This window comes from Onychostoma macrolepis, chromosome 08 (genome assembly GCF_012432095.1).
Source record: "Onychostoma macrolepis isolate SWU-2019 chromosome 08, ASM1243209v1, whole genome shotgun sequence".
Taxonomy (NCBI): Eukaryota; Metazoa; Chordata; class Actinopteri; order Cypriniformes; family Cyprinidae; genus Onychostoma; species Onychostoma macrolepis.
The window spans coordinates 26127526-26155240 of NC_081162.1; the positions used below are offsets into that span (position 1 = coordinate 26127526).

General features: G+C 37.3%; 1 protein-coding gene across 1 annotated transcript; it reads left to right on the top strand.

Moving 5' to 3' along the window:
* Positions 1-8763: 8763 nt before the first annotated feature.
* Positions 8764-27549, top strand: si:ch211-166a6.5 (clustered mitochondria protein homolog). Its single transcript, XM_058784747.1, is given in 27 exon segments — positions 8764-8921; positions 11664-11773; positions 11960-12131; positions 13010-13141; positions 13685-13839; positions 13914-14068; positions 14688-14810; positions 14900-15032; positions 15432-15524; positions 16555-17240; positions 18848-18921; positions 19024-19128; positions 20016-20116; positions 20534-20686; positions 20770-20832; positions 20928-21163; positions 21256-21340; positions 23143-23296; positions 23368-23507; positions 24470-24550; positions 24643-24768; positions 24880-24989; positions 25979-26072; positions 26150-26275; positions 26359-26432; positions 26912-26975; positions 26978-27549. Coding segments are annotated over 27 exon segments (3984 nt in total). The 5' UTR covers positions 8764-8875; the 3' UTR covers positions 27371-27549.
* Positions 27550-27715: the final 166 nt, after the last annotated feature.

Sequence of the window (27715 nt, forward strand, 5' to 3'; positions counted from 1 at the left end):
TTCATCCATCAGCCTGTCAGGAAGCTGAACTCCCTCCCGTCCTTGCCCCCCCTCCCCTCTCTTACCCCACGCACTACTGAACTCTGACCCCCCCCCACCACCCACATTTACATTTACATTTACATTTAGTCATTTTGCAGACGCTTTTATCCAAAGCGACTTACAATTTGGGGAACACATGAAGCGATTCATCTTGAAGAGGCAATTCGACAAAGGAAGTGCTTGTAACACCAAGTCTCAGGCATTGTTTAAATAAGTACAAGCTAGCAAGGGAAGGAATAAGTAAGGAGAAAGATTTTTTTTTTTTTTTTTTTTTTTATGTGTAGGTTGAAGTCAAGTAGTGTCGAAAGAGATGAGTTTTCAGCTGTTGCTTGAAGATTGACAGGGATCCAGTACTCCGAATATGGGTGGGAAGATCATTCCACCAGCCAGGAATGGTGAACGAGAATGTTCTGGAGAGTGATTTTGAGCCTCTTTGTGATGGTACCACGAGGCGTCGCTCACTAGCAGATCTCAGATTTCTGGAGGGGATGTAGATTCTTAATAGTGAGTGCATGTAGGCGGGTGCTGAGCCTGTGGTTGTTCTATGAGCAAGCATCAGTGTCTTGAACTTGATGCGAGCTGCGATTGGTAGCCAATGCAATGAGATAAAGAGAGGTGTAACATGGGCTCTTTTGGGTTCCTTGAAGACCAGTCGTGCCGCATTCTGAATCATTTGTAGAGGTTTGACTGTGTTTGATGGAAGTCCAGCCAGAAGAGCATTGCAGTAGTCCAGCCTAGAAATGACAAGGGCCTGGACAAGAAGTTGTGCAGCATGCTCCGTCAGAAAGGACCTGATCTTTCTGATGTTGTGTAGTGCAAACCTGCAAGATCGAGCAGTCTTTGCAATGTGGTCTTTGAAGGTCAGCTGGTCATCAAAGATTACACCAAGATTTCTGACCGAAGTTGATGGGGTAATTGTTGATGAACCTAACTGGATCGTGATGTCATGCTGTAGAGTTGGAGCGGCAGGAAAGACAAGAAGCTCAGTCTTTGCCAGGTTGAGCTGGAGGTGATGTTCATGTTCATCCATGCAGAGATGTCTGCCAGGCAACCTGAGATCCTTGCAGCTACCGTTGGATCATCTGGTTGAAAAGAGAGATAGAGCTGTGTGTCATCAGCATAGCAGTGGTAGGAGAATCCATGTGCCTGTATGATGGGACCCAGTGATGTAGTGTATGTGGAGAAGAGGAGGGGTCCAAGAACCGATCCCTGAGGAACCCCGGTGACCAGTGTATGTGCTTTGGATACCTCCCCTCCCCAGGCCACCCTGAAAGACCTACCAGTGAGATAGGATTCAAACCAGCGAAGTGGAATTCCAGCGATGCCCAGTGATGAGAGAGTGGAGAGGAGTATCTGATGATTGACAGTGTCAAACGCGGCAGATAGATCCAGCAGAATGAGGACTGATGATTTGGAATGGGCTTTTGCAATTCGCAGGGCTTCAGTGACCGAGAGAAGCGCAGTCTCAGTTGAATGGCCACTCCTGAAACCTGACTGTTTAGCGTCCAGTTTGTTGTTCTGTGAAAGAAACAATGAGACCTGGTTGAAGACAACACGTTCAAGTGTTTTCGCTATGAATGGAAGGAGAGAGACAGGTCTATAGTTTTCTATAAGAGAAGTGTTTAATGTAGGTTTTTTGAGCAGTGGGGTTACCCGAGCCTGCTTGAACGCAGTGGGGAAGATGCCTGTGAGGAGGGATGTGTTGATGATGTGTGTGAGTGTCGGTAGAGCGTGGGAGAGATTGCTTGCAGAAGGTGCGAGGGATTGGGTCAAGAGGACATGTTGTAGGATGGTTGGAGAGGAGAAGTTTGGATACTTCAGCCTCCGTCAGGGGACAGAAGGAGAAAATGGGAGGTTTAGCAGTGGATGTGGTTGGTTGGGGGTCCTGTGTGCGTGGAGGTGAGAACTGATCACTGATCGATCTAGTTTTGTCTGTAAAAAAAGTAGCAAAGTCATCAGCTGTAATAGAAGTGGTGGGAGGTGGTGGAGGGGGACAGAGGAGAGAATTAAATGTTCTGAAGAGATTACGCATGTCTGGAGCGCTGTTGATCTTGTTGTGGAAATGTGAGGATTTGGCAGTGTGGACATCAGCAGAGAAAGATGAGAGCAGAGACTGATACCTACTCAGGTCCGACGGGTTGTTTGATTTGTGCCATTTTCTCTCTGCCGCTCTGAGTTTAGTCCGATGTTCACGAAGAACATCAGATAACCAGGGGTTAGAAGGGGCAGTCCGTGCTGACCTAGAGGAGAGAGGACAAATGTCGTCTAGACAAGAAGTTAAGGTAGAGCATAAAGTTTCAGTAGCTGCGTTTACATCCAGAGATGAGAAATGGGTAGGTGAGGAAGAGAGGAGGATACCACAGAGGAAAGATGGGAAGGAGAAAGGAGTGCAGGTTTCGTCTAAAAGTAACCGGTAGGGGGTTGGTGGCACACGGGTAGCAAAATGTAGTGTAAATGTAATGAAGAAATGGTCCGAGATATGTAGCGGTTGTACCAGAATGTTATCTGCAGTACAATTGCGTGTGTAAATTAAATCAAGTTGGTTGCCTGATTTGTGCGTGCTAGTAGTGGTAAGGCGATTGAGATCAAATGAAGCTAGTAGCGAGTGGAAGTCTGTAGCATAAGGCTTGTCTAGGTGAATGTTGAAATCACCAAAGACTAAGAGCGGAGTGCCATCCTCCACAAAAGAGGACAACAACCCGTCCAGCTCCTCTAGGAAGGTGGCTAGAATTTGTCCAGGGGGACGGTAGATTACCACAATCTGGAGTTTTATCGGAGCTGATACAGTAATGGCATGACATTCAAATGAGTTGTAATTGCAAAGGGTAGAGCGGGTTGAGTATTTCCAATTGTGTGAAACGAGCAGGCCAGTACCCCCACCCGACCAACTTGACGCCAAGTATGAGAGAAAGAGAAATTAGTAGAGAGCAGCTGGGGTTGCTGAGTCTTCTGGACGAATCCAGGTCTCAGTCAAGCCCAAGATGCTGAGAGTGGATTTTAAAGAAAAGGCAGAAATGAAGTCAGCTTTGTTGACGGCTGACTGACAATTCCAGAGACCCACAGAGAAAGCCAGAGGTGTAGTGGAAGATGTAGAGATAGGGCGTAGGTTAGCAGTATTACGTTGCCGTCTGCGAGTGATGTTAGAGCGTGGCTGAGAGAGAACCGGAATGTTTTGGAGACACATGATAGGAGAGCAGAGTGAGGAAGGAAAAAGATACTTGAGTGTGTAGCTCGGTGTCATTGCTCGGTTCAAGTCGCACAGGAAAAAGTCGCAGGTCTTTACACTCCTCGGTCTTCACACGAGGAGGCTGAACACACCTCAAACAAATACACAGTCTAGAGTGAAAAAAAAAAGCTGTGGTCGCTTTTAATTAGCACAACCACCAGCCAATCGCAGGGCAATGGCTCAAATCGAAACTAACACTTCGCACTTAAGTGCAGGAAAGGAGTTTAAGCTAAAGGGCAGTTATTATAATGATCAGTTAGTGCAATCAAAAATATAAACCACAACGAAAAAGCAGAATAGAAATAGGTAGGAAACGAACTATTCTTTCCTAGCAACAAGGAATTAATTTAAGCACATCCACACACACACACACACACACACACACACACACTGTGATCAGCACCAGTCACTTTGTACAAGCATTGGACTGACCTCATTCAGCTACCTCTTCTGTCAGTCTGAAAAAGAATGCTCTTCGTCACTTTAAAAAATAGTCTCAATAAGCTCTTTGCACTACCATTTATAGTCTGCACTGTTTGTTTGTTTGTCTGTCTCACTGGTTTGCACTCTATTTACCATGTGCCTTATGCCACTTTATCCATTTCATATTATTTCATTTTTATTTTTATTCTACGTCCTTATTTGTATATCTGTAATAATTGCATTTTTGTTTGTGTATGTGTATATGTGTATATATATATTTGATTTGTACTTATCTGTATTTATGCGTTCTACTGTTAGTACTTAGTGTTATCTGTATGCACCAGGGAGTAAGAGAGTAACGAAATTTCAGTTCTCTGTATGTATGTACGGTACATGTGGCAGAATTGACAATAAAACAGACTTTAACTTTGACTTTGACTTTTTAAGGCTTGATAAGCAAAAGATATGCAATGTTTAAAAACATTAAAAATAGTAATGTTTCCAAACTTCTGACCAGTACTGTACTTCTGTATGATAACAGAAAACTGTCTAGCAGAAAGAGCATCACAGCTTCAGCTAGCTAGCACATACCTCATAAATTGTAAATGATTGTGTGTGTGTTTGTTCAGTCAGTGTATTTGTTTTTTCAATGGTATAGCCTAATTTAGTTGCACAGTATATTACACACAGCACAAGTAATTTACATGAATACCCACCAAGATGGAGATTTTGATATTTTGTGTGCAGGATTTAAGAAATGATCTGTTCATGTGCATTTAGGGGGTGTGGCCTCAATAGCCCTACAGTAAGCAGTGTGCTGTGTGCATGTGCTTAAGCAATGTGTAGGGTGGAAATTCAACTGAAATTACATTAAATCTGATTGTTTTAACCAAGATTATGCTGCAAGGTTTTTTTCTCAACTACATTTAAGTTCGCAGTTTCTGCAATTTTGCAAATTTCCAGTTTATTCCCATGAATTCCCGTTAATTCCCATGGAAAGTTTCCAGTCTTGAAAATTCCCGAAATTTTGCGATCCTAATTCTGAATAGTGTTAGTGATGTCAACAAACCTCGAACAGTATTAGAGTTGAGCATGTGCGTGGTCCCGCATCGTTTTGCTCCAGATATTTATGATTTCTTGTTGAGGTGTGCTGGTGCTTTACTAAGTGACCAGACGTACCATTTTTCACCTGCTGGACCACAAAACAATAGTTGACGGTAGTTCCATAATGTGGATAAAATACTATGGAAATTAGAAGAAAGAAACTCATACAGGTTTGGAAAAAGTGGAGGGCTGAGTAAATAATCATAGATTTTTCATTTTTGGGTTAATTATTTCTGTAAAGAATAAACCTGAGGCATAGATACTTGACAGGGGACTCTTTTGAATCTAGAAACACACTGAAATTCACACAAGATCACCTTAGTAACACTCAAAAACACTAAACTTGGATTACGGAAGCTCACTGTTAACTTTATTTAGCAGGGGTTTTTTTCTGTAGCGTTTTTACAATATTTTACCATTAAGATTGCATTGATTTTGTTGTTTTTTTACAGTGTATTATACATTTCAATGAGTCATTTCACTTCTACAAAATTATTTTTGTGACAGTGAAATATGTATTTTTATTACTATAATAAAAAAAAAATCTATTCCATTGTGTAAGATATTTTGAAAAATTTTTTCCCTTTCATTGTGCCTTGAAGAAAATGAAACCTATTTTTAGCATTGATTTCATGACATTTATTTGCATAATTTATCATATATATATATATATATATATATATATATATATATATATATACACCATACATTCACATATGACAATTTCATACATCATTTATCATAACATTTGATTTATGCAGCAATGAGACATTATGCATGTAATTTAAATGAAATTATAGTATACTGTAATGCAAAAAAATCTTCATTCTACTAAAAATAGACTTCATTTTCTTTAAGGGAAAAATCTTCATCACCAAAATGAAAGAAAAAAAGAAATTAATATTTTTAAGAAAAGTGTCTGTGAAATGCATAAATGTAGATCGATGATATTGGCAATCATGACTTATCTGCTTTAAAAAAAAATTAGATCGTTGTCAAAGCTTCATTTAGTTCTGTCTCTGCAGTCGTTTTCACATACTGCACCTTCTCTATTTTGCCTGAGGAAACATGGTTTCATGGTCTGTATGTGTGGTATGAATGTGACTATATGTTACCTAAGAGGACATTTAGGGAGTAAGACAAGATCTCTTGAAAATTTCTCAACTTGTCAAGTGAGTTTGTAACGTGGGCTCCTCCCGCGAGCGCTGCATGGTGAAAGTGGATTGTTTCTGAGTCAATTTCAGGAGTTTTTATATGTGAGGCCAGTGATTCTGTTCACTCAAGTGCTGCTTTTGTTCATCTGATCTGCCCAGCTGTGACTTATTTCCAGTGTTGGGGAAAGTTACTTTTAAAAGTAATGCATTACAATATTGCGTTACTCCCTAAAAAAGTAACTAATTACGTTACTTAGTTACTTTTAATGGAAAGTAATTGTTACGTTACTTTTGCGTTACTTTCACGTTACTTTTTAAATATGAGTAGGGCTTGATTGTTTGTTTTTAATATAAAGAGTTCTATTTATAGCAAATGTAAAAGCCCTTTCACACCAAAAAGTGTAATGAATAAACCTCAGGCTGAAGGAAGTGAAAATACACGTCTGTACAGAACACAGGAGAAGAAGGTTCAACACTCTTCAGCAATAAAAAAAACAATGAAGCACAATTGTTAGTTTATCTGAAGTCATGTTTGCTTATTAGTATGGTTGAACTGGATCATCAAAGGTCAGCAGCAAAGACATTGGTTAATAAAATGGGATTAGATTATGTTATATAACATATTTAATTATTGCAGGTTTGCGTCATATTCTGAGTTTGCATTTCACTGTTTTAATTCATTTTGATGAGTGAGATGAATTAATGCACATTCACATTTAGTCTAGAACTACAGTAACATGTTCACATACAACGCCTCTGATTTCTCCCAATTTTGTCAGTCAATAAATGGGAAAACAAAGTAACTGGCGTTACTTTTTTGAAAAAGTAACTCAGATATTTTCTTGTAAATTAAAAAGTAATGTGTTACTTTACGAGTTACTTGAAAAAAAGTAATCTGATTACGTAACTTGTGTTACTTGTAATGCATTACCCCCAACACTGCTTATTTCACAACAAAAATGAGTGAAATGGCAGCAGCTGCTGGGATGCGTTATATAACGGAGGTGTGCATGAACGGCCTGAGGTTTCCAGCTCAAACCGGCCAGCGCTGAACCACTTCTGGGCTTATTCTGATTCTGTCACATTTCAGCACAGAAAAGTCCAGCAGTGAGCGTTACTGCAGGACTGAATACTAAAAGAGCTTGAAATCAAGCAAAAGAGCTGGATAGGTGTGTAAAGGATTGGGAAATCAGTTACTCCCACACACACAAGTACATGCACTTCTCTTTAAGTAGGTAATTTCTTTGACTACCTGGCAATTTTGAGTCATCCAGAGAATCAAATGTCCTGGTTTTCTTCCACAAACTCCTCCAAATTACTACTGCTTTTACTTTCTTTTTTTCTTCAATGAAGCCCATTTTCAGGACCATTAAGATATTTTTGCATTGACATGTCAATTCATAAGCAGAAATGCTCTAATGTTTTAATTGCTGAAATCTCATTTTTGTTTAAGTATATTTAATACATGGTATGTTTTATTTTTCTGCATTGCAGTGATGATTTTCCCTGTAAAAATAGAAATGAATTCATAAAATATTTTTTGCAGTATACAAATGCCTATTTTTGGGAGCATTAAGATTATTTTGCATTGTGATGTTATTTTCATAACCTGACTTATTTATTTTGAAATGGGGGTGGGGGTGGGGGTGGCAATAGTGTTATTGTAGTAGTATTTATATACTTCTCTATAGTTTTTAAAAAAATTTCTGGAGTATTTTTTTAATTTATTTTTAGGTCCATTTAGTTTTTTATTTAGTTAGTTGGAAAGGCAATGTTTTAATATTAATATTTCATTTCATTTTCAATTATATGAAAATCCATAAAAAAATTCCTAGACTTCTTTTCAGTTTCTAAGTTTTAATATAAATGTATTTTTTTATTTTTATTATTTTTTTTTTTTAAGTTTTCATTTTTTTTTTTTACTTTTAGGTTACTTTTTAGGTTTATTTTTTACATCCATTTTGGTTTTTATTTATTTAATCATTTTTGTGTTCCAATCAAAACATTTTTAAGTAAATTGCCAAGGCAGTTTTAATATTTATTTCATTTGATTTTAATTTACTTATTTTAATTAAGTTACTTATTACATTTATTTTGAGGTCCATTTTAGTTTTTATTTATTTCCAGTTAATAATTTGATTGCTTTAACCTAAACTTCTTTCAATTAGTTGCTAAGGCAACATTTCTAAATTGTAATATTTATTTTATTTTAATTTTTACATTTTTTAACTTGCATTTTAGGTTTATTTTTAGGCCATTTTAGTTTTTATTTATTTCCAATTAATAATTTTAGTGTTTCAACAAATTTATTTCAGCTAGTTGCAACACTTGTGGCATTATGCATATTTTATTTTATTTAGGCTTTATTTCAGGTAACAATTTATATATATATATATATTTATATATTTTTAGTTAATGATAATAACCCTGATATGCATGCATTGCATGAGAGGTTAAATGCACTTAATGGCAATGAAAATAGCTTTACATCACAAAAAGTCATACTGGCTTAAAGTTGTTTGTATTTTGTATATAATGTTATTTAATGCATTTATATGTTCATTTTGTGCTGTATGCATTTTATATGGTTGGTGAGATTCACTTTGTGTGTGTGTGTGTGTGTGTGTGATCGCGCAGGATCCCTCCCTGCCTTGAGGGAAGACAGAGGGGGGAGGGTAACGATCACTGATCTCTCACAAAATGGAGTGAAGTGTCACGCCCAGCCAAACATGCCTGCTGTGGAGAGAGAGAGAGAGAGAGAGAGCTCTCCCAGCGCTGGAGGGAGTGGCCGGCCAATGAGGGAAAGGAATGACAAACTAAAAAGACGTGTTTGATCAGACACACCTGACAGCTCTCAGTCTGAGCACACTGCGTCCCGAATCAAAGAGAAAAGCAGCGGCCACAGAGAGACAAAACCAGAGCAGAAATGAGGGACACGGCGAAGAAAGCAAACGGAGAGAAGAGAGCTATGGGTAAGAGTTGAATTGCTCTGATTCATTCCAGTCTCCTCCCTCTTTCTCACAACTTCTTCCTGATGTTTTCTCGTTGCTTTGGATCAAGCTTTCTTTTGGTATTTGTGTGAAAAGTTTGATGCACACAGTGTGTAGCTGAGCTCGTGCGTGCATTATGTGCATTAAAACACACAAACACATGAAGCTGGGGTTATGTTTATGGTGCTGCACTTTAGAATGAAGCTTTCTCTCTCTCTCTGCAAAACAAATAGCAAACTTCACCTTTGACCTCCTGGTGTATTCGTCTGTCTACTGATTCGCTTCTGTGGTTCTTTCCTGCGCTTCCGAACACACGTGTTAAACTGAGGAGGCAGATCTGTGAGATTCCTCATGGCTTCAGGCCAGACTCGCAGACATTCCAGCGTGTTACTCTCGAGGCAAACGCATGTCCCCATCATTTTAGCTTGTCATGCTCGCGTCCGTCTCGAGGCTCTCGCTGGAAATTTATTTGCAACTTAAACCACTTTTCTGGTGATAGTCAACGCTCGTGCCCTAAACTTTTCAGATCACCGCTTGGTGGAAACTGAAAGGCTGTAGTTCTGCATGGATTGATCTGTTTTGAGAATAGATTGGAATGCAGTTCACATTTTCTGTGCTTTATTTTTTAGTTAAAAAAAAAAGCAAATCAAATAATGTATTCGAGCTGAAGAGTACCATTCGTTTTAATTTTTTTTTTTTTTTTTTTTTCAGGATAACTGCATGCACAATTTACTATTTATAACTTTTTATGAAAATAGAAACTTATGTACAAATGCATTATGCAAGATTATTTTAGGACCATTAAGAATTTTTTTTTTTTTAAATGATGCATATAAATTTATTATATATTTGTTAGACATCTTATTTTTCCACATTACAGTAATTTGATTCATTTAGGATTTATTTTGACAGTACAAATACTATGATTAAATATCGAATAAACATTGAAATTAAATTAATGGATTTATGTACTTGATCCAGTGTGTTAATTCTGTTTTAATATCTCTGTGCAGCACTCTGGTTGCAACTTTTGCTGTTTTGAAATGTGCCTTATGAATTAATAAACTAAGCTTGATTTAATTTTCACATTTGTATAATGAGGGAAGAAAGGAAGCCCCATTGCGAATTATTTTTATTTATTTTTTTTGAATTGCGACACTATTTTCAGGACAATCATGACCACAATTTCTTATATTTACTAAAGTTTTGAAAATATTGTTAAATGTTATAAATTATTTTTCTACATTACAGTAAAAAAATGTAGCTGAAAGATCAGTCACACTAGCTAAAAGTTTAGTAAACAAATACAGGGTGTGGTACAGGCCTATATTTATGACAATATTTCCAGTTCTGTAGAAATCTTTCATGCACTTGATCATGATATTCCACCTCAGTTTATTCCAGGTTAACCGTTTAAGCATCTGCTGTAAATGGCTAGTTATCTTAAAATCAATTGACAGACTTCAGCAGTTCCACAGATTTCCGCTGAATCGAAATACCCATCATTCATAAAATTCTGCACATGCCCCAACCACACTGTCTTTTGTTTATTAAATATTTTTTTCATTTGTGGATAATGGTAAAAAAAGCACACCCAGTTCCATTTAACACATTTTACTATCATTAAATGCATTTCTTCTTAACCGTACATGAAAAGTGGCTTTACAAAAGATTACATTTTATATTTACTGTGACCTATGAAGTACACGTGACTCATGAACAATAGTCTTTGTGCTGAAGAGCGATGATGCATCTCATCCTGAAAGCTGTTTTTTTTTGTTTGATGTTTGAGTTTTTCTTGCTAATGTCCAGCGAGTCTCAGAAGACGTATCTGCCGTCAGTGAGGGAGTGTGGTGTATTGGTGCTAGTAATAGCCACTCATCCAGTGCCTGTTCTCCGCTCTCATTAGCCAGGGGAAGTTTGGAAGATGTCTGGACAAGCTCATGCCGTATCAAGCCGAGTCTTGCTGTTATTAGTGATCTTAGACTTGCCTACAAATCCAACAAGAGAGACGCAGATCTGTGGCTCTAATGGATGTCAGATGAAAACCTCTGTGAGGTTTAATGTGATTTCAAACACATCCATCTGACGCTTTGTAATAGTATTTTGGGCGATATTAAAACTGTGGTGCTCTGATATACACTACTGGTCAAACATTTGGACACGCGTGACTGAATTTGTTTCTCATTAACCTATAAACTCTAAAGCCTTAAATGCTTAAAATTAGTTTTGCAGACTAATATATAAATATCTAATATAAAGTCTTTTAATATTTTATTGTATTTTAATTTATTTAATTAAACTTTTCCTACCTTATTGGTGCGCCCCAAAAAAATTGTTTACTCAAACTTCAAAATACTTAAAACAAGAGGAAAAGATAAAAACAAGGAGAGAGAAAAGAAACTAATGCTTTTAAAATTGTTTAAAAATTATTTATTTTAGTTAGTTTTTAGTAAAACTAAAGTTGTTTTTTTTTTTTTTGTACTGTGACAGAAGTTAAGTTTTATTATTATTTTTTTTTGTACATATCTTTAAAACATTGTGTTGCCAGGACAGCATGTCTAAAAAAACATGGTAGTACCATGGTGCTATTGTGTTGATGGAAAACCACCTTTTCCTCCATTTCTTTCAACATTTGGACAGATTTCCTAACTCTCTTATGTAACTCCTGTTTTGGCTTGAAGCACATTTTTGAGCTCTTATTTGACCTCCTTCACTCTGCAGATGTCTCCTGTTCAGCCAATGGGAAAAAAGCTACTGGAAGCAAAAAAGACGATGATGGATCATTTCCAGTGAAGATTCAGGGTGCGGGTGTCGAAGCCTTCGAGCTGCAGGTGAGCTTTAGTCCAATTAACATCCACAAATCAAGTGTATCTCACATTTAGTAGTCTGATTTGTGTTGATCAGCAAAGCAAATATTTTCAAATATGTCTGTCAACAAAACATCAAAAGATGCAAAGCACATATCATCCATTAATGCTAGGATTGTGTCTTTTATGCTGATAATGTTTGCGCTGCAGGTTCATGGATTCTGGCTGGTCCAGGATGCCATCGTGACCCTTCTGGGCCGAGAGGAGGTGGCACCGCGCTCATCTGTCGCTCTGGCCCTTTCAGGTGTGACCCTCGACCCCATGACGGAGCTCCAGGACGTCAAGGGCTTCAAAGCTGGAGTCACTCTCCGTCTTGTGGAAGGTAAACGGAAAGACCTTCCATTTGGGAAGTTTACTTTTGTGCATTTGTGAGTGCACAAAAAAAGCATTTTTAAGCCTGTCAACTTTGTATTCTTTTTTTTTTTTGCTTTTTAAAAATTTAATTCATTTTTATTTCAGTTTTACTTTTTAACTGCCAAGGCGAAAGTTTAAGTTCTTCATATAATTTTATTTTATATAAATTTTTTCAGTTACCAAGAAACATTTTTAATAGTTTTACTTGTAATTTACAATAAAAATGAACACCACTGATCCAATATTTAGATTCTAGCTCATCCAGTGATCTCAAACCACTGGAAATTCACTAGAAAGTGTGCTTAGAAGGTGTGGGAACCATGTGGTTTATTGCTGGCCCAAGATGTTCTCCCCTTCAGCTGATAGTCCATCACTTCCCCAGATTCAAAACCAGTTTGACCGCCTGAAGTGAGACTGACCAGCTGGTGAGTGGTTTGTTGCGATTTAAAAGGTGGTCCACAAACTAGCCAGGTTAGGTTTGTGAACCAACTTGAACCAGCTAGAAACCAGCCACCATGTTCCAAAATACAGCAACCAGTTTAAACTGGTTTTAGCGATAATTAATTTCCAAAGGGTTCAGTGGGTTTTTTGCTATACTGGTTTTGCAACTTCTTGATTTCACTGCAAATCGTTTGATGGCAAACTAATGAATCCTTTCTCTGAGCCAAGTGAGTCACATGGTACTCATTATGAGCAGTGTGGGAAAATAAATGATAGAATAGACGTTATTGCTCACTGGATAAATCATGGTTTTACAAGATGAGACGCCTCGAAATTCAGCAGATCAATAGAGCTATGGAAAAAGCCTGATTTTGGTATCATGAAGTGTTCTCGTGTGTGTTATAGAGCCGTACTCCCCTCGATCGGCACAGGCTCATCTGGCACGTGTGCAGGAGATGCTGAAAGCTGTCAGACCCCAAGACGCCTTGATGGAGGGCCGATCTCCGGCTGTACTGAACACACTCACCCAAACGGCCGGTAAGAAATGCACTCCAAGGAGTTCTGTTGATATAATTATGATCATTATATCAACTTAATATTGTAGCTCAAATTTCAGTAGTATGGCCAGTGGATTTCCAGTTCCCAGCATGCTTTGCATAGGAATATTATTTCTTTATTTGTATACTATTTGTTTTTTTTAAATTTTGGTTTGTTTTAATAATCATTGTCACTTGCTTTTGTCATGTTTCTATTTAACTTTTATTTCTGTTTTAATTTGAGTAATTTTGTATTAAAGCCATTGCACTTAGTAGCCAAGACAACATTTCTAATTTTATATTTAAGGTTTTTAAATGTAAGTTTAAGTTAAGTGTAAGTTTTTCATCTGCTTTATTTAAATGACTGAGAACTCTTTAATAGTTTAACAGTAACAACACTGATCCAGCATCTTGAAAACCTTCCGTCTTTGTGCACAAATGCTATCATAAGTGCTCTTATTCAGTATTGCTTCTAAATTTAAAATGCATTATTATTTTTAAGCCGATGGCAGTGAGACTGTCTGATTGTGTTTGTGTGTATTAGAAGCCCCACCGACTCTGCACTCGTCAAAGAACAAACGAGCCAATAGTAAGACAGAGCAGTCTGCTGAAGTCCCGCCCCCTCCTGCCTACATTCTGCCTGGAGTTTCAGAACTTCCTCCTTTGACGATCCTGCTGCCCACCAACACACACAGCGAAGTATGTCAAATACACACAAATAAACCCTCAGGCATTTGGCTTTGTTTTTCAATCTGAAACTGCTTCTCCTAAAGGCTCCCAGTTACCTGCTGGACCTGTCACTCAGCTGTTGGAACCCTCCCCCTGGTTTCCGGAAGCTGCAAGGTGATTTCATGTACATTAGTGTCCACACTCTGGAGGGCAAGCAGTGTGACATCACTTCCTGCCCACGTGGATTTTACATAAACAGGTAAGACTTTCTGTATTGCTAAATTCAGAACCACTTACACTCATACCACTCGTGGTATTTCTGCCTTTTCCATTGTGACAAATGAACTGGAAATAGTTTTGAAAATCTGTTCCTTGACTCACTATTTAATTGCACTATTAAAACTTAGTGTGTACACAACTGGGGGAAAAAAAAAAGGTTATTTTGCTTTTTTAAAGATTAATTAAGGTCATGTGACAATGTAGCTTACTAATATCTGAAATGTTGATCATTGCATTTTGTATACTGTTTCACATATGATTTCTTAAATGTAGTAGATATTACACAATATACTAAATTTTGCATTAAGAAAAGTCCAATTTTAACACGCATGTTATAAAATGTAAAAAGGGAAAATGCATAGCATATTATTTGTACTAAATATTACTCTTTTCTTTTTTTTCTCTTTTACTTCACTTATGGGGTTGTTTTCATGAGATTCACCAAAAAATGTAATTTTTGAAGTAACAGGCTGTTTGTGGCATTAAATTCACATTAAATTTTTTTTTTTTTTTTTTCAAAAACCAAGTGAATAAAAAATCAAAAATGAATGGACAATGAATAAATGTTTTCAAAAACCGAGCTGTATTTTGTGTTACAGGTCGACCCTCGAAGTGTTTGACCCTCGTCCTGCTCAGTCGACTCCAGTGTGCCACTGTCTGACCGACCTGCTGTCCCACATCAGCCCACAGTTCAAACACAACCTGAGCTCACTGCGTCACAGGTGACCCTCCCACACACACACACACTCACCTCACACACCTCTCTCACATGTTTGTCAGTATAGCTGATTGAGCGTCTCTGTTCATTCAGGCCGTCACTGCCGGCTGAGGAGACGCTGTCCACTCCGTACCGCACACTCAGCTGGCTGGGAGTCTCCTCCCTTCATTCACACAAACCCAGCTTCAGAGGCCGGCTGGGTCTGGACCAGGATCTCAATGTACAGGTAAACACCTGTCAGTGCTCAAATGCAGATCTCTTTATTGACATGACTGTGTAATAAATAATGAAGCATAGAAATGCATCAATATCAACACTAAAAAAACTGTAGTAATGAAAGTAATATAATAAAATGTTTAGGGATGCACTGAAATGAAAATTCTTGGCTGAAGCTGAATAAAATGAAACGCTTGGCCAAATACAGAGCACTTTTTTTTTTTTTTCCTTCCCCATGTATTTTTACAATTTCACCATTGCATAAATTAAATGGCCAAAATGTACTTTTTGACTTGCTTTTCAAAGAAAAAAATCTCTGTACCTGTCTGTTCACATTGGTCTGTCACATTGTTTACCTGCCTGTCTGCGTGTGTCAATGTCATTCAAATGTTCTGCTTTTGTATTTTAGGCTGCTGACTGGAATAAGGAACTTCAAGCAGCCAGAGATCTTCCTCAGAGGAGTCTGGAGGAGAGACTTCAGAGGGACCGAGCATTACTGCAGGTCTGAGCACACGTTTGCCGAGATATCCACAGACTTCTGCTGTTTCAATATAAAGCTCATTATTTATTATTACTACAGACTAAACCATCTCTTATCCTTCTAAAACAAAACATACTGTATTAATTTATGAGTTTTTATCTCTGAGTGTCACCATTCAGAATTTTATTTTATTCCCCCCCCCCCCCCATTTCATTTGTCTAACTTGAAGTGATTATTTTGTAAGTATAATTAAGTAAACACAAACTAAACAGACCACACAGACACATCTAAACACTTCAACAGTACAGTTTAACTCTACTACATTCATCAGTAGTGTGACAGTAGTTCAGCTGTTCTCAGTGTAGATTTTCTCACAAGTTTGCTATTTTTCTTTTTTTTATTAATTTTTTCAGCAAGCATCTACATCGCTGTTTGTCTACTTATACTGTAAGCATGATCAACTCAAAAGACCAGTTTCGTTTAGTGAATTAGTTTGTTCACATGGTTCAGTTTAATGATTCAAAGCTGATTCAACAATTCATTAAATTGCCAACACTAAATATATTTTATATTTATTTTTTTATTTAATTGTACTTAATAATATTTTATTTTAACGCTTATTCATTTCATTGCATTTTACTTTATTATATTTTATATTATTGCACTGCATGGAAATCCATAGTGTCCAAGTAGCTTTTACACCACTTATTTTATTTTTTTTTTCTGTTCATGCAGGTAAACAGCATGGGGACCCCCTCCCCCCCCAAAAAAAAGACAGTAGAAATGAAAACAATATCAATTTATTTAAAAATGAAATTAAACAAGTTACATTAATATTAGCAAGATAGAAAGACATGCTTTATATTATGATGTACTTTGTAATTGTTCTCTTAAGGATAGGGAAATATGGGATAAGAGTAGAAAGGTTTTCTCTCTCTTGTGTCTTGGTATTTGTCATGGTGAAGGAGAGATTGTTCCTTTCCTTACATTGCATGAAAAACCATGGTTTTGATGGTTTACACTGCTTACTTCTCATTACTTGTTCTTGCAGGTGAACAGTGCTTTTGTGTGGGCTGTTGCTCAGGCAGCAGAGAAGGTAATCGATGGTTTTGTCGACTCGGTCAACGCTTCTCACGAGGACCCAGCGTTCTTATGCGGTGGCGTGTTCATGAGTATGCCGGCACACAGAGACCATTGGCTGGGAGGAGAGCGGAGTCACAGAGCCGCTCAGCGCCACGAGCTGCGATGCGTTCAGGCTTACAGCGACCTGGAAGGAGACCTCCAAAACCTGCACACCATCCCCACTGCGCTGGCCGACTACCGTGGCGTCCGACTGTCTGCGCAGGGCCTGGCCCCGGGTATTCAGGGCCCCGAGCAGGCTGAGATTCCCAATGGCCTTTTATATGGCTACAGCGCAGGGCCGCTGGAAAATCCATCGAGACGGAAACTCCTAGAGCTGCTGGCTCAGTCCGCAAAGGCTCTTTCTCTGCAAAGACATGTGGTTCTGGGGCCGACCGGGCATCAGCTGCCCCTCTTCACCTCTGTAGATGCCCAAGGGATTCTGGGGGCCGATGGTCGGTATTACCTGCTGGATGTGTATCGTACTATGCCAGCTGATGCCAACTTCCATGTAGAAGATGAAGGAGCAGTAACGGAAGAAGGGAGTTTTCCCAGACGGTACCCTCACGTTTTGTGTCGGTTACGGCCGGAGCTAGTGAAGGCGTTCATTCAACACAAGTGAGTTTTGACAGGCTTCTCAAATGATTTAATTGGTTTATCACACAGATAGCCTTGCCCCCAAATCCACGCCATTGGTTGAGCCAGTGTTGGTTTGTAAGAATGATACAACAAGATGCCAATTGTTGTTCTAGCAGTGTTATTGTTAACTAAAACTTTTTTTTTTTTAACTGAAATGAAATGGGAACATTAGATGGAAAAATTTTCAAACATTTCTAATTTCGAAGCACGAAATTTACTAACTTGAAATAAATAAAAACAAACTGAAATGGAGACTGAACCTAAATAATAAAATAAACTAATAAAAAATAACAATTACTAAAAATGTAACAAATTTGTATATCAAATGTATCAACATTATTTGTATATTAATTGCAGCAGACGATTCAACACAGTTTTATGTTTCCCAAGTCCTTCCATTGGTCGATTAAACTGATGGCAGATTCACACCTTTGGTTGGGCCATTGTTGCTTTGCGGAGGTACTCAAACAAAATAAAACTAAATATCACTCCGCATTGACAGTGGATTAGTTTTTGTGCTAAAAATCTAAATTATGCATGAGAAATATTTGTATTTAAATTGCAGCAGTGCATAATGCATCATGAACAAGCAACAAATATTAGTGCATGAATCAAACACGCACACAGAAAGCCACTCAAACTCATGTATTTATTTCACTTTGAGATTTTTTTAACATTAATGAGTTCCCCTAGCCTGCCTATGGTCCCCCAGTGGCTAGAAATGGTGATAGGTGTAAACCGAGCCCTGGGTCTTCTGCTTCGCCTTTGAGAAAATGAAATGCCCAATCTGGAATCTTCCCTTTATGTCGTCATACGGGGAAAGGTTACCTCCCCTTTCTCTGCTTTGCCCGCCCATGAGAAAATGAGCTACTACCGTGTGTGTGTATATATATATATTTTTTTTTTTTTCCTCGAGAGACATCATGGCTTGCAAACGAGCGAAGCATGATAGTTGCTCAGTGTTTGGATGTACAAATGAACACCGAAGTTTTTTTTTTTTAAGTTCCTTCATCCGAGCCTATGGCTAGCATTAGCTACATGATAACTGTAACCGCATACATAAACAAACTAACTAAAGTACCGTATCCAGACACAATATTTTAAACTAACCATTCGGAGACGTCCTGCTGTAGCCGCTGAGTTGCAACTTCTTCATCCGGGGCTTCTCCATCCGGATCAGATTCTGGGTCAAACTGAAAAGCTTGAAGGACTGCGTGTCTACAGCCATTGCGATACATCCACTGTCAACATTAGCGCATGGTAGCGCAAACTGGTTAAGGCCACACCCCCACCCTCCACCTTGCCCCGCCTATATCGTCCTTAAAGCTACAGACACAGAAATGGCACGTCCTAAGGAAAGCTCATTGTGGGACTGGCTCATAGTGGCTTAAATTCTGCACCAAGGCTGAATTTCGGGAAACAGACTTCAGATACAGTATTAGGGACCACTTAGGCCTATATAAAAGCATCCAAAAAGCAGCACCTTTAAACATCCTTTAACTTTGACGCATTACATCTAAATCTACAAACCAGAGATTTTCTGTTTGTTAATCTGTGTACATGAACACGATTTGTCTCTGTTTCAGACATGCTCAGTTCTCGCAGCGAGTGAAGACTCACATGGAGGAGAACGAAGGGGTGGAAGAGTGTATGAAATCTGGTGAGAACAAAAGCAAGTGTTCACATTCTGTCGTGGGACTGTGTGTCTGAGATGCATCTGTTTTACAGGAATAATCGTATGTCTTTATTTGTGTGTTGTCAGCTGATTCTCTTAACATAGACGCAGTCAGAAAAGCTTGCAAAGATGTCGGATCCATCAGTGACATCATCTTTGAGATGCGTTTCATCCCTAATGTCTACTCCCCAGGTCAGGAAAAGCTCATACTCAAATTAACACAATATGCATTAAAACAAGCTGCAAAGAAGCTCTGTTCAGCAACCAGTCTTAAGTTGCACAGGTATATTTGTAGCAATAGTCAATACATTGTATGGGACAAAATGATCAACTTTTCTTTCATGCCAAAAATCATTAGAATATTAAATAAAGATCATGTTCCATGAAGATATTTTGTAAATTTCCTACCATAAATATCAAAACTTAATTTTTGATCCGTAATATGCATGGCTAAGAACTTCATTTGGACAACTTTAAAGGCGATTTTTCTCTATCTTTATTTTATTTTTTTGCATCCTCAGATTCCAGATTTTCAAATAGCTGTCTCGGCCAACAATGCATCAATTGAAAGCTTGTTTATTCCGCTTTCAGATGATGTATACATCTCAATTTTGAAAAATTGACCCTTGTTGTCCATGGTCTCATATGAAGAACATGGGAGATTTGACGTGTTGCTATGCTTATGAGAAGAAATGCATATAATATTGGGTTATTTAATGGAACTGAACTGAACTTTTTTTTTTTCTTTTCTTTTAGTATTGAATTAAATATATTTATAATCCATGTTCAACATCTTGAATGGAAGTTATTTCACTGTCAACGCATGACTTCTTTATTTTTATTTTTTACTTTTTCTCCTGTGTAGGGTACATAAGATGCTGCCTTAGATTTAGGCTGAAACCTTTCTTAAGCCTTAAGATGCTGTCAATGTAGGCAGCTCGCTAGATTTCAGAGCAGAACTAATATCATGTCTGTCTTCAGCAGAAATCATCGTTTAGTTTCTTTAAAGCTAAACAAGAATTTCCATAATTTGCAATTTTATTTGAGACCTTAAATATTGTTTCTGTCTCTTCGAGTAGGTGTGCAGTTTCCCAGCTCAGACAGTGACGCTGTGGAGCTACAGAAGAAGTTATTGAAAGAAGCAGCATCGTTTATCATAAACGACCGGATCCCAGATTTTGTGAGTTTTTTTTTATACACCTTCCATTTGGCCAAAAAAATAAATTCAGCAAAGACGCATTGAATTGATCAGAAGTAAGAGTATAGCCGATTATAATGCTACAATATTTTTTTAATATTTTTCAAATGAATGCTGCTGTTTTAAACTTTCTGTTCATCAAAGATTCCTGAAAAATAAAATAAAATGTATCAGTTTCCAAAAAAATGAAGCAGCACAACTGTTTTTAACGTTGAGCATCAAATCAGCATTTTAGAATGATTTCTGAAGGATCATGTGACACTGAAGACTGGAGTAATGATGCTGAAATTTCAGCTTTGATCACAGGAATAAACATAAGAGTTATCTAAAATAGTAGTGATATTTCACTTTTTTTATTTTTAAAAACTGTATTTTGATCAAACTAATGTTTACTTTCAGATGAATGACTGCATTCACGGCACTGACATACCCATGGATGGTGCTTCTTTACGACAAGCCCTCCATCAGAAAGGCATAAACCTCCGCTATCTAGGTCACCTGATCTTGTCCATCAGCCAATCAGATCTCAAACATCAACTGAGACACATCATGGTAAAGGCTTTTAAAATCCATTATATTGTATTGTTAGATTAAGTTCAAGAAGCATCTTAATCATATCTTACTGTCTTTCTCAGAGGTTGGCGTTTGCAGAGATTGTAGTGCGATGTGCACAGCGGTTCTTCAGTGGCTACATTCAGGTATTTCTTTTCACCGAATCAATCTGTAAAGATATTATTTTTAGTTAAAAGATTTGTTAATTCAAAAAAATGAAACTGTCTTTTGTGTTGCTCAGGGAGTGGAAACAACTAACCTGTCTGCAGCAGCAAGTCACTTCCTCTGCTGCTTATTGGTTCCCCACTTCAGTTCTGCATCAACTGGGGAGGAGTCGAAGAAGCGCTCCAGGAGGCGTGGCCGTGGAGGGGGCGGGGCTGCAGACAGCATGGCATGGACCGCACTCAGCGGGAATGAACTGTGGAGTCTGATCGGTCAAGATGCTCAAGAAACATATAGACTTAAAGAAGGACTAGGGTGAGCGAAGATCATCCACTCCAAAGGTTTTAACCCTTACATGTCTCGTACGCCCTGTCGTTCTGTCTTCATAAAGCCATCTTTTTTTACAGGTCAAATGTGGACCATCTAGTAGAGCAGTACGGACTCCAGAAGATCTCCTTGTTGAGAGAGATGTGCTTGAAGACTGGCATTCAGGTATTGCGTTGAACCAAACAATGGCTAAATTTGAAAGACTACAATATTACTATTTCTGCATGAGAATTTTGCTTGTAGTGTATGCTAGGCTAGTAGGTTAATCTCTAAGGTTTAAGCTTAAACAAGTTAGAAACACAAAGCAAGACATATGTAGTAAAATTAGTTTAAAATTTTTCCTATTTTATTGCCAAGGTGTCAAGAAAACTATTTATCAACAAAGAACAAATGTACAGACTTATTTTAGTACATGTAACTAGGAATGAAAAGCACCAATTATACAAATAAGATGAAATATTAACGATAATAATTTTAATATTACATCTCAGCAAAATATCACATCCTTTAACAAAATATATTGAAAAAGCATGTTTGATAAGGAGTCAGCAAGGTTTTTTTTTTTTGTTGTAAGGAATCAATACTTTTCTTTAAGACAGATTCATCAAAAGTGACAGTAAAGACATTTGTTACAAGATTTCTATTTTAAATAAATTGTTCTTTTGAATTTTCTATTCGTCAAAGATTCTTGCATGCTTTTTGTGCAAAGTGGGACATTAAATTTTTCGTTTTCAACATTGATAATAATCAGAAAAGTTTTTCACGGCAGATCAGCATATTAGAATGATTTCTGAAGGATCATGTGACACTGAAGACTGGAGTAATGATGCTGAAAATACAGCTTTTCATCACAGGAATAAATTACATTTTAAAGTGTAATCAAATAGAAAATAGTTACTTTAAATAGCAATAATATTATGCAATATTTACTGTTTTTGTTCAAATAAATTCACCTTTGGTGTGCAAGAAGGGTCAGAAATCCCTTTGATACCAGCTATAAAGAAGTGCATTTGTGAAGATCTTTGTTGCTATCTTGTAGGGTGTCTGTGCTGTGCAGTGTTGTGCATTAACTAGTTACTAGTAATTTAGTTACTGTAATATTACTTTTTGCAGTAACTAGTAGTGTAACTAAGATTTCAGTAATAATATTAGTTACTTTCCATAAAACAGCTTAGTTACATAGTTACTTTTGATGCCTCAACCCCGCTGATTTAAAGTCTAACAATCAGATAATTCCTAGATTTATTTTCATAATTTTCATGACTTGCACACGCAAGTGATGTCCCCAGTGCAGCAGGCAAGCTTGGAATATGGAAGAGCTTACATTCAGCAGATACAAATATTGCATTATATTGATTTTGTCAGGTGGAAAAAAAGATCTGTTGTGGCTTTACTTTACTCTACTCTGGAATTACATCCCTCTGATCAGCATGTGGTACCTTATATTAATATAATTTAAAATATTTTTGGAAAATTTAACAGTTTCTTACAAACTCATGTGATTTTGATTAAATGCATAATTTAATCGCATATGGGTAACAGAAAAATTTCTAGCTACACATGACAATTAATGAGATGAATACAACTTCTACAAAGACTTCTTCTTGAATGTCACTATCAATCACTATTGAGTGTTTGTAATAACTTCTGACTGCGATCCGATGTGGATTTTGGTCAAATGAGGCAGAAATATGTTGTTAGTAACATTCTAGAAGAATTTTATGTGGAAGATAAACTGTTACAACTTCTGTGGGGCGTGAAGGAAAAGTAATGTAACTTGTAGTGTAACTACTTATTACTTTCTGGCAACAGCAATTAAAGTAACAATATTACTTTTGAAAGGAGTAACTAGTAATGAGTAATATATTGCATTCTTTGAGTAACTAGCCCAACACTGGTGCTGTGACATTCCTGCCTATGTCATAGAGAAAGTCTTTCTCATTGGTCTGTTTGTGAATGTCCCACAGCTCCGTCTCAGAGAATACATTCTTGACAACCGTAACAAAGCTCCAATCTCTCCTGATGACGTGCTCAACATCCTGCCTGTCGTCAAGCACATAACCACAACAACCACCGACGCCACGCGGATGTTCAAGGCGGCTCAGAACAGTCTTCAGAAAGGTATTCACGGCCCAGTGTGCAGTAACTGAGTCATGTGTGAACTGCCTCGCCTGACCCTGTTCCCTCTGTAGGGTTACTGGAGCAGGCGTACGAGCAGCTGAAAGAAGCGACGTACCTCTTCGGTCGCGTGTGTGATGATCTTCACCCTGAAGCCTGCCGTTGTCTTAGTCAGCTGGCAAAAGTGGCCTATGTACAGGGTCATCCTGCTGAGGTGTGTCTGTGTGCACTATCTATGGTGTGTCTTGCTGCCCAGAGGCTCAAAAGAAAGCTTGTTGTATAATAGAACAATTTAGGTTAAATTAAGGCACAGCCAGCTCACATTCAAGTAAGCTTTAGTTAAACGAGCAAGTTTTTATTTCTTGGAAACTTCTTATTTTTAAATTTTTTTTTTTTTAAATCATAGAAATGATGGACAAACTATACATTTTAAAATAAATATATTTTATATAAAGTTTATAAATAAACTTATTTTGCTCAACCACCTTTTTAAGATGCAATTTATAGTGATGCAGAAGTTTTTAAAAAAATTTAAAACTGAAACAGAAACCAAAATCAAATTTTGCCAAAAACTGAAACCTACACCAAAAATGAAGTTTACTTAATAATAAATTAATCAAATTGATTTAATAAACAATCAAATAAAAACTGTTTGTAAAAAGGCATGTTTTGTCATTTTTAATGCTTTATTAATTTGCTGTTGAAAAATAAACATTTAACCAGTAACTGTAATGACTTGGTTTTTATTCAAACATACATTAATTGTATTTCGATTTAACCTGTTGTCCTCATTATTTAATGTATAATATAAAACATACAGTAGTCAACATTTGAAGTGGATCAAAACCTTTCATCAAAGTTGTCCTAAAACCAAATTGTGTTATCTTATAGGACAACTTTGATTAACTTTTTGATCCACTACAAATGTTGACTACTGTATTTAGCAAAATTCTCCTCTAGAGTTGTTTTTTGTCAGCTAAGAACGATTTTCAAAATGTTTAAGCCATTTTTTTTTTTTTTTTTTTTGTGACTCTTAAAGAAAACATTAAGGGGATGGAAACGTTACTTTTGAATGTTTTCTGAAACAAAAAAGCATTAAATGTCCAAATAAAATGTTTCAGAAAAAAACCATGCATCAAATTAATCCTAACTCAATGTCTCTCTCGTCTCTTGTAGGCTCGAAGCGTGCAGCTGAGGGTTGTGGTCATCAGCGAAAGGGTTCTGGGTTTCGATCATCCCAACACCATTCAGCAATACGTGAGTCACGCTCTCACAAAACCAAACAGACCTACTTTTTAAAATGCACAGAGATGATCATTATCTGATGCACTTATTTCTTTTTGTTCCAGGTGTTGTTGGCAGTGTATCTGTTGGCTGGAGGCGAAACTGCTCTGGCTCAGCGCTGCCTGTATCGTGCCAAAGTTCTTCTGCTGACGGTTCACGGAGCAGATCATCCTTACACTGCAGTCATTGATGTAAACATCGTCATGTGTCATCGAGCTATGACTAATCCCAAATAGAAATATTGGTTTGAATGATAATGTTTCTCATTTTATTTTATTTATTTTTTTCCTTCTCTCCATCAGGCTTCTCTGGGATTGGTTCTTCAGGGAGAGCAGTCATTACAGTATCTACAGAGCGCACTGAAACTCAACAGCTCCTTCAGAGGAGACACAGACCTGACTACAGCTCTGATGTAAGACCAGATGCTTTAACCATAAAAAGAAAATGGAGGGAGATGTATAGTATCGTTAAACCCCCCCCCCTGCTCAGATACTGCAAGCACTATGGCTCTGTTTCAAACCCTAGTGAACTGCTAGACAACTTGAGCGTAATGGATGCACACTCAACATCCACTTCTATTTGGAAAAACCAATTTTGGTCAAAATAAATGGCAGGATCACATATCCTTAATGCATAAGACAGTCCGATAATGCAAAAAAAAATTAAAGGAATTGTCAGTTAAAAAAATTCATATATAATACTGAAAAGACTGATAGAAAATAGTGCGTTCTAATTAGAAATGGACTTTTAATGCAATATTTAACATTATTTTTATGATTTTAATTGCATACAATAAGTTATATAAAATACTCAAAACCACAAATACTTTTTTTTTTTTTTTCCTTGGGATAACAAATGCACGGATAACTTTATTCGCCACAAGTTTTGGGAAGGTATTGTTAGAAAAGATTGCCATCTAATTAAAATTTTTAGAACTAATTAGAGACTTTAGTGCCGTATTTTTATATGCTTTGTTGCCTATTTATTTGTTAGTTTGTTTGTGACATTATTTTCATGGCATTTAATTCTAAAGCCGTAATGCGTCCAGAAGTTTTACTTGACTTTTTTGTTCTAATTTTATTTCTCCTAGATTCTCATTTTGTATTTGCCACAAGTTAAAATTCTGGAACGTTATTACCCCAATTAACAAAACCCCAACCAGTTATGTACGATAAAATAGAAAAAAATAAACGGTCTGCAAATGGATCATTTTAAAATTAAAGCATATTAAATAAAAAATATATAATTAGTTGCTGCCCATTAAGGGAGTTTAAGTGTAATTGAGTTTAAGTGAGCTTAAAGGTGATTGCGTAATTGGACACCGAGGCAGCTTATTAGGGTTAAACGAATAATTTTACCTGTGTTTAAAGTTGCTTGAGGTAATTTTTGATTGTTTGGCAGGCACCATCTGCTGGCTCAGAGACTGTGTTTGGCTGGAGACTACAGAGGAGGCATGAATCATGAAAAGGAAGCTCACAGCATCTTCCAGAGCAAGGTCCGTTTCAGTGTTCTTGTTGAATTTTTGCTTTGAATAAATGATCATGTTCTAAGCGTGTTTATGTGGTGTAACAGTATGGAGAAGATCATCCTCAAACCAAATGCAGCGCTGACTTCCTGACGAACATTACCCAGCAGGCCGTGCGTGTAGAACGGTCAATTCGTCAGGGAGGTGCGGAGCTTTGTGATACACCGCCTGAGGTAAGCACAGCTTGAAACTGTTGTGTAATAGAGCCGACATGTAAAGACTTGCAGGTTTTTGTTGAACATGAGCTGTGTTTCAGGGTTTGGTTCCCTCTCAGGACACCACGCTGGAGCAGCTCGCTCTGGTCAATGGCATACTGAAGACTTCATACAGGTAAGAGACTTTCAGGATCTAACCACTATGAAATTCAGAAACATGTCAATATATGCACATGCGCACAAACACACTGTTTTATTTCAGTTTATATATATTTCTATATCTCACATTTATTTATTTTTTTAAATTCTCATAAATGCAGTTTTTATTTAAATAAGCATAATTTAAAGACAGAACAACAAATACTAACATGTTTATTTCTGCATTATGATGATCATAATTTGGAATGGAAAATGTTTTCATAAAAATTTGTATTTAAATAAAAACTCCCATTAACATTTTGAAGGTCATAAAGCAAAACAAATAAATCAACAACAACAGCAAAAAACACCACCCACTGGGGAGATGTAAAATTTTGTAAATTTGCATTCAGTTTCTGCGGAATTTTCATGTTCTGATTCTGTATATGGTGTTTTTTTTTTTTTTTTTTTTTTTAATGGAAAAAGCTAAATAAATCACTGTTATTGTTGCTTAAGCACAAGAATGATGGAGTTCAAAGAGAAGCTGAAAGAGAGGAAAGCCGCAGAAGAGGCGGAAAAGCTAAACTGGAGAACTCTGAATCAACCAATGAGAGCAAAGATTCAGAGCTGCAGACCAGTAATGGAGAGGATACTGAGGAGACCACAGCGAATGTGGAACAGACAGAAAGTCAATCATCGGAAACTGACTCTTCTGAGAAACCTGACCACTCTAAAATGAACGGCCAGATCGAGTCCCATCTGCATAATGGAGATTGTGCCACAAAAAACAAAAGTGAGGAGGAGGCACAACAGTCAAACATCACTAATGGTGTCTCCACTGAGAGCCAATCCAAATCAAGCAATATTATGACATCCGTAAATGAAGCACAGTCAGAATCAGCAGTGGTGAATGGAGAAGAGTGTGTTGTGAAGGAAGAGTCATGTGATTCTGAGAAGCAGGTTGAGACCGAGTGAGTGAGATGCAGTATGATGGGATTGATCCAGTGTTTGACACTCGACTGTACAACCGTCTCAATTCAGTGTCTTGTAATACCACAAGAGAGATGATGAAGCCAAAAAATTACAATGTCTTGAAGACAGTTTTTAAATCATTAAAATGTTTGATTTAAATAAAGTTGAATTTCTTTGCATAACTGATTTTCTCTCCGCTTTCTTCATTTTGTAGTTTCACCATCTTTTTTTATGGAAGCTTGTTTTCACCACGGGGGAAAAAACATTTTATTTAACAATTCTGAATTTAATTTTTTTTTTTTTTTTATTGGCTTCCAATAAAGTGTATAGATTTCTTTCTGCCACAGA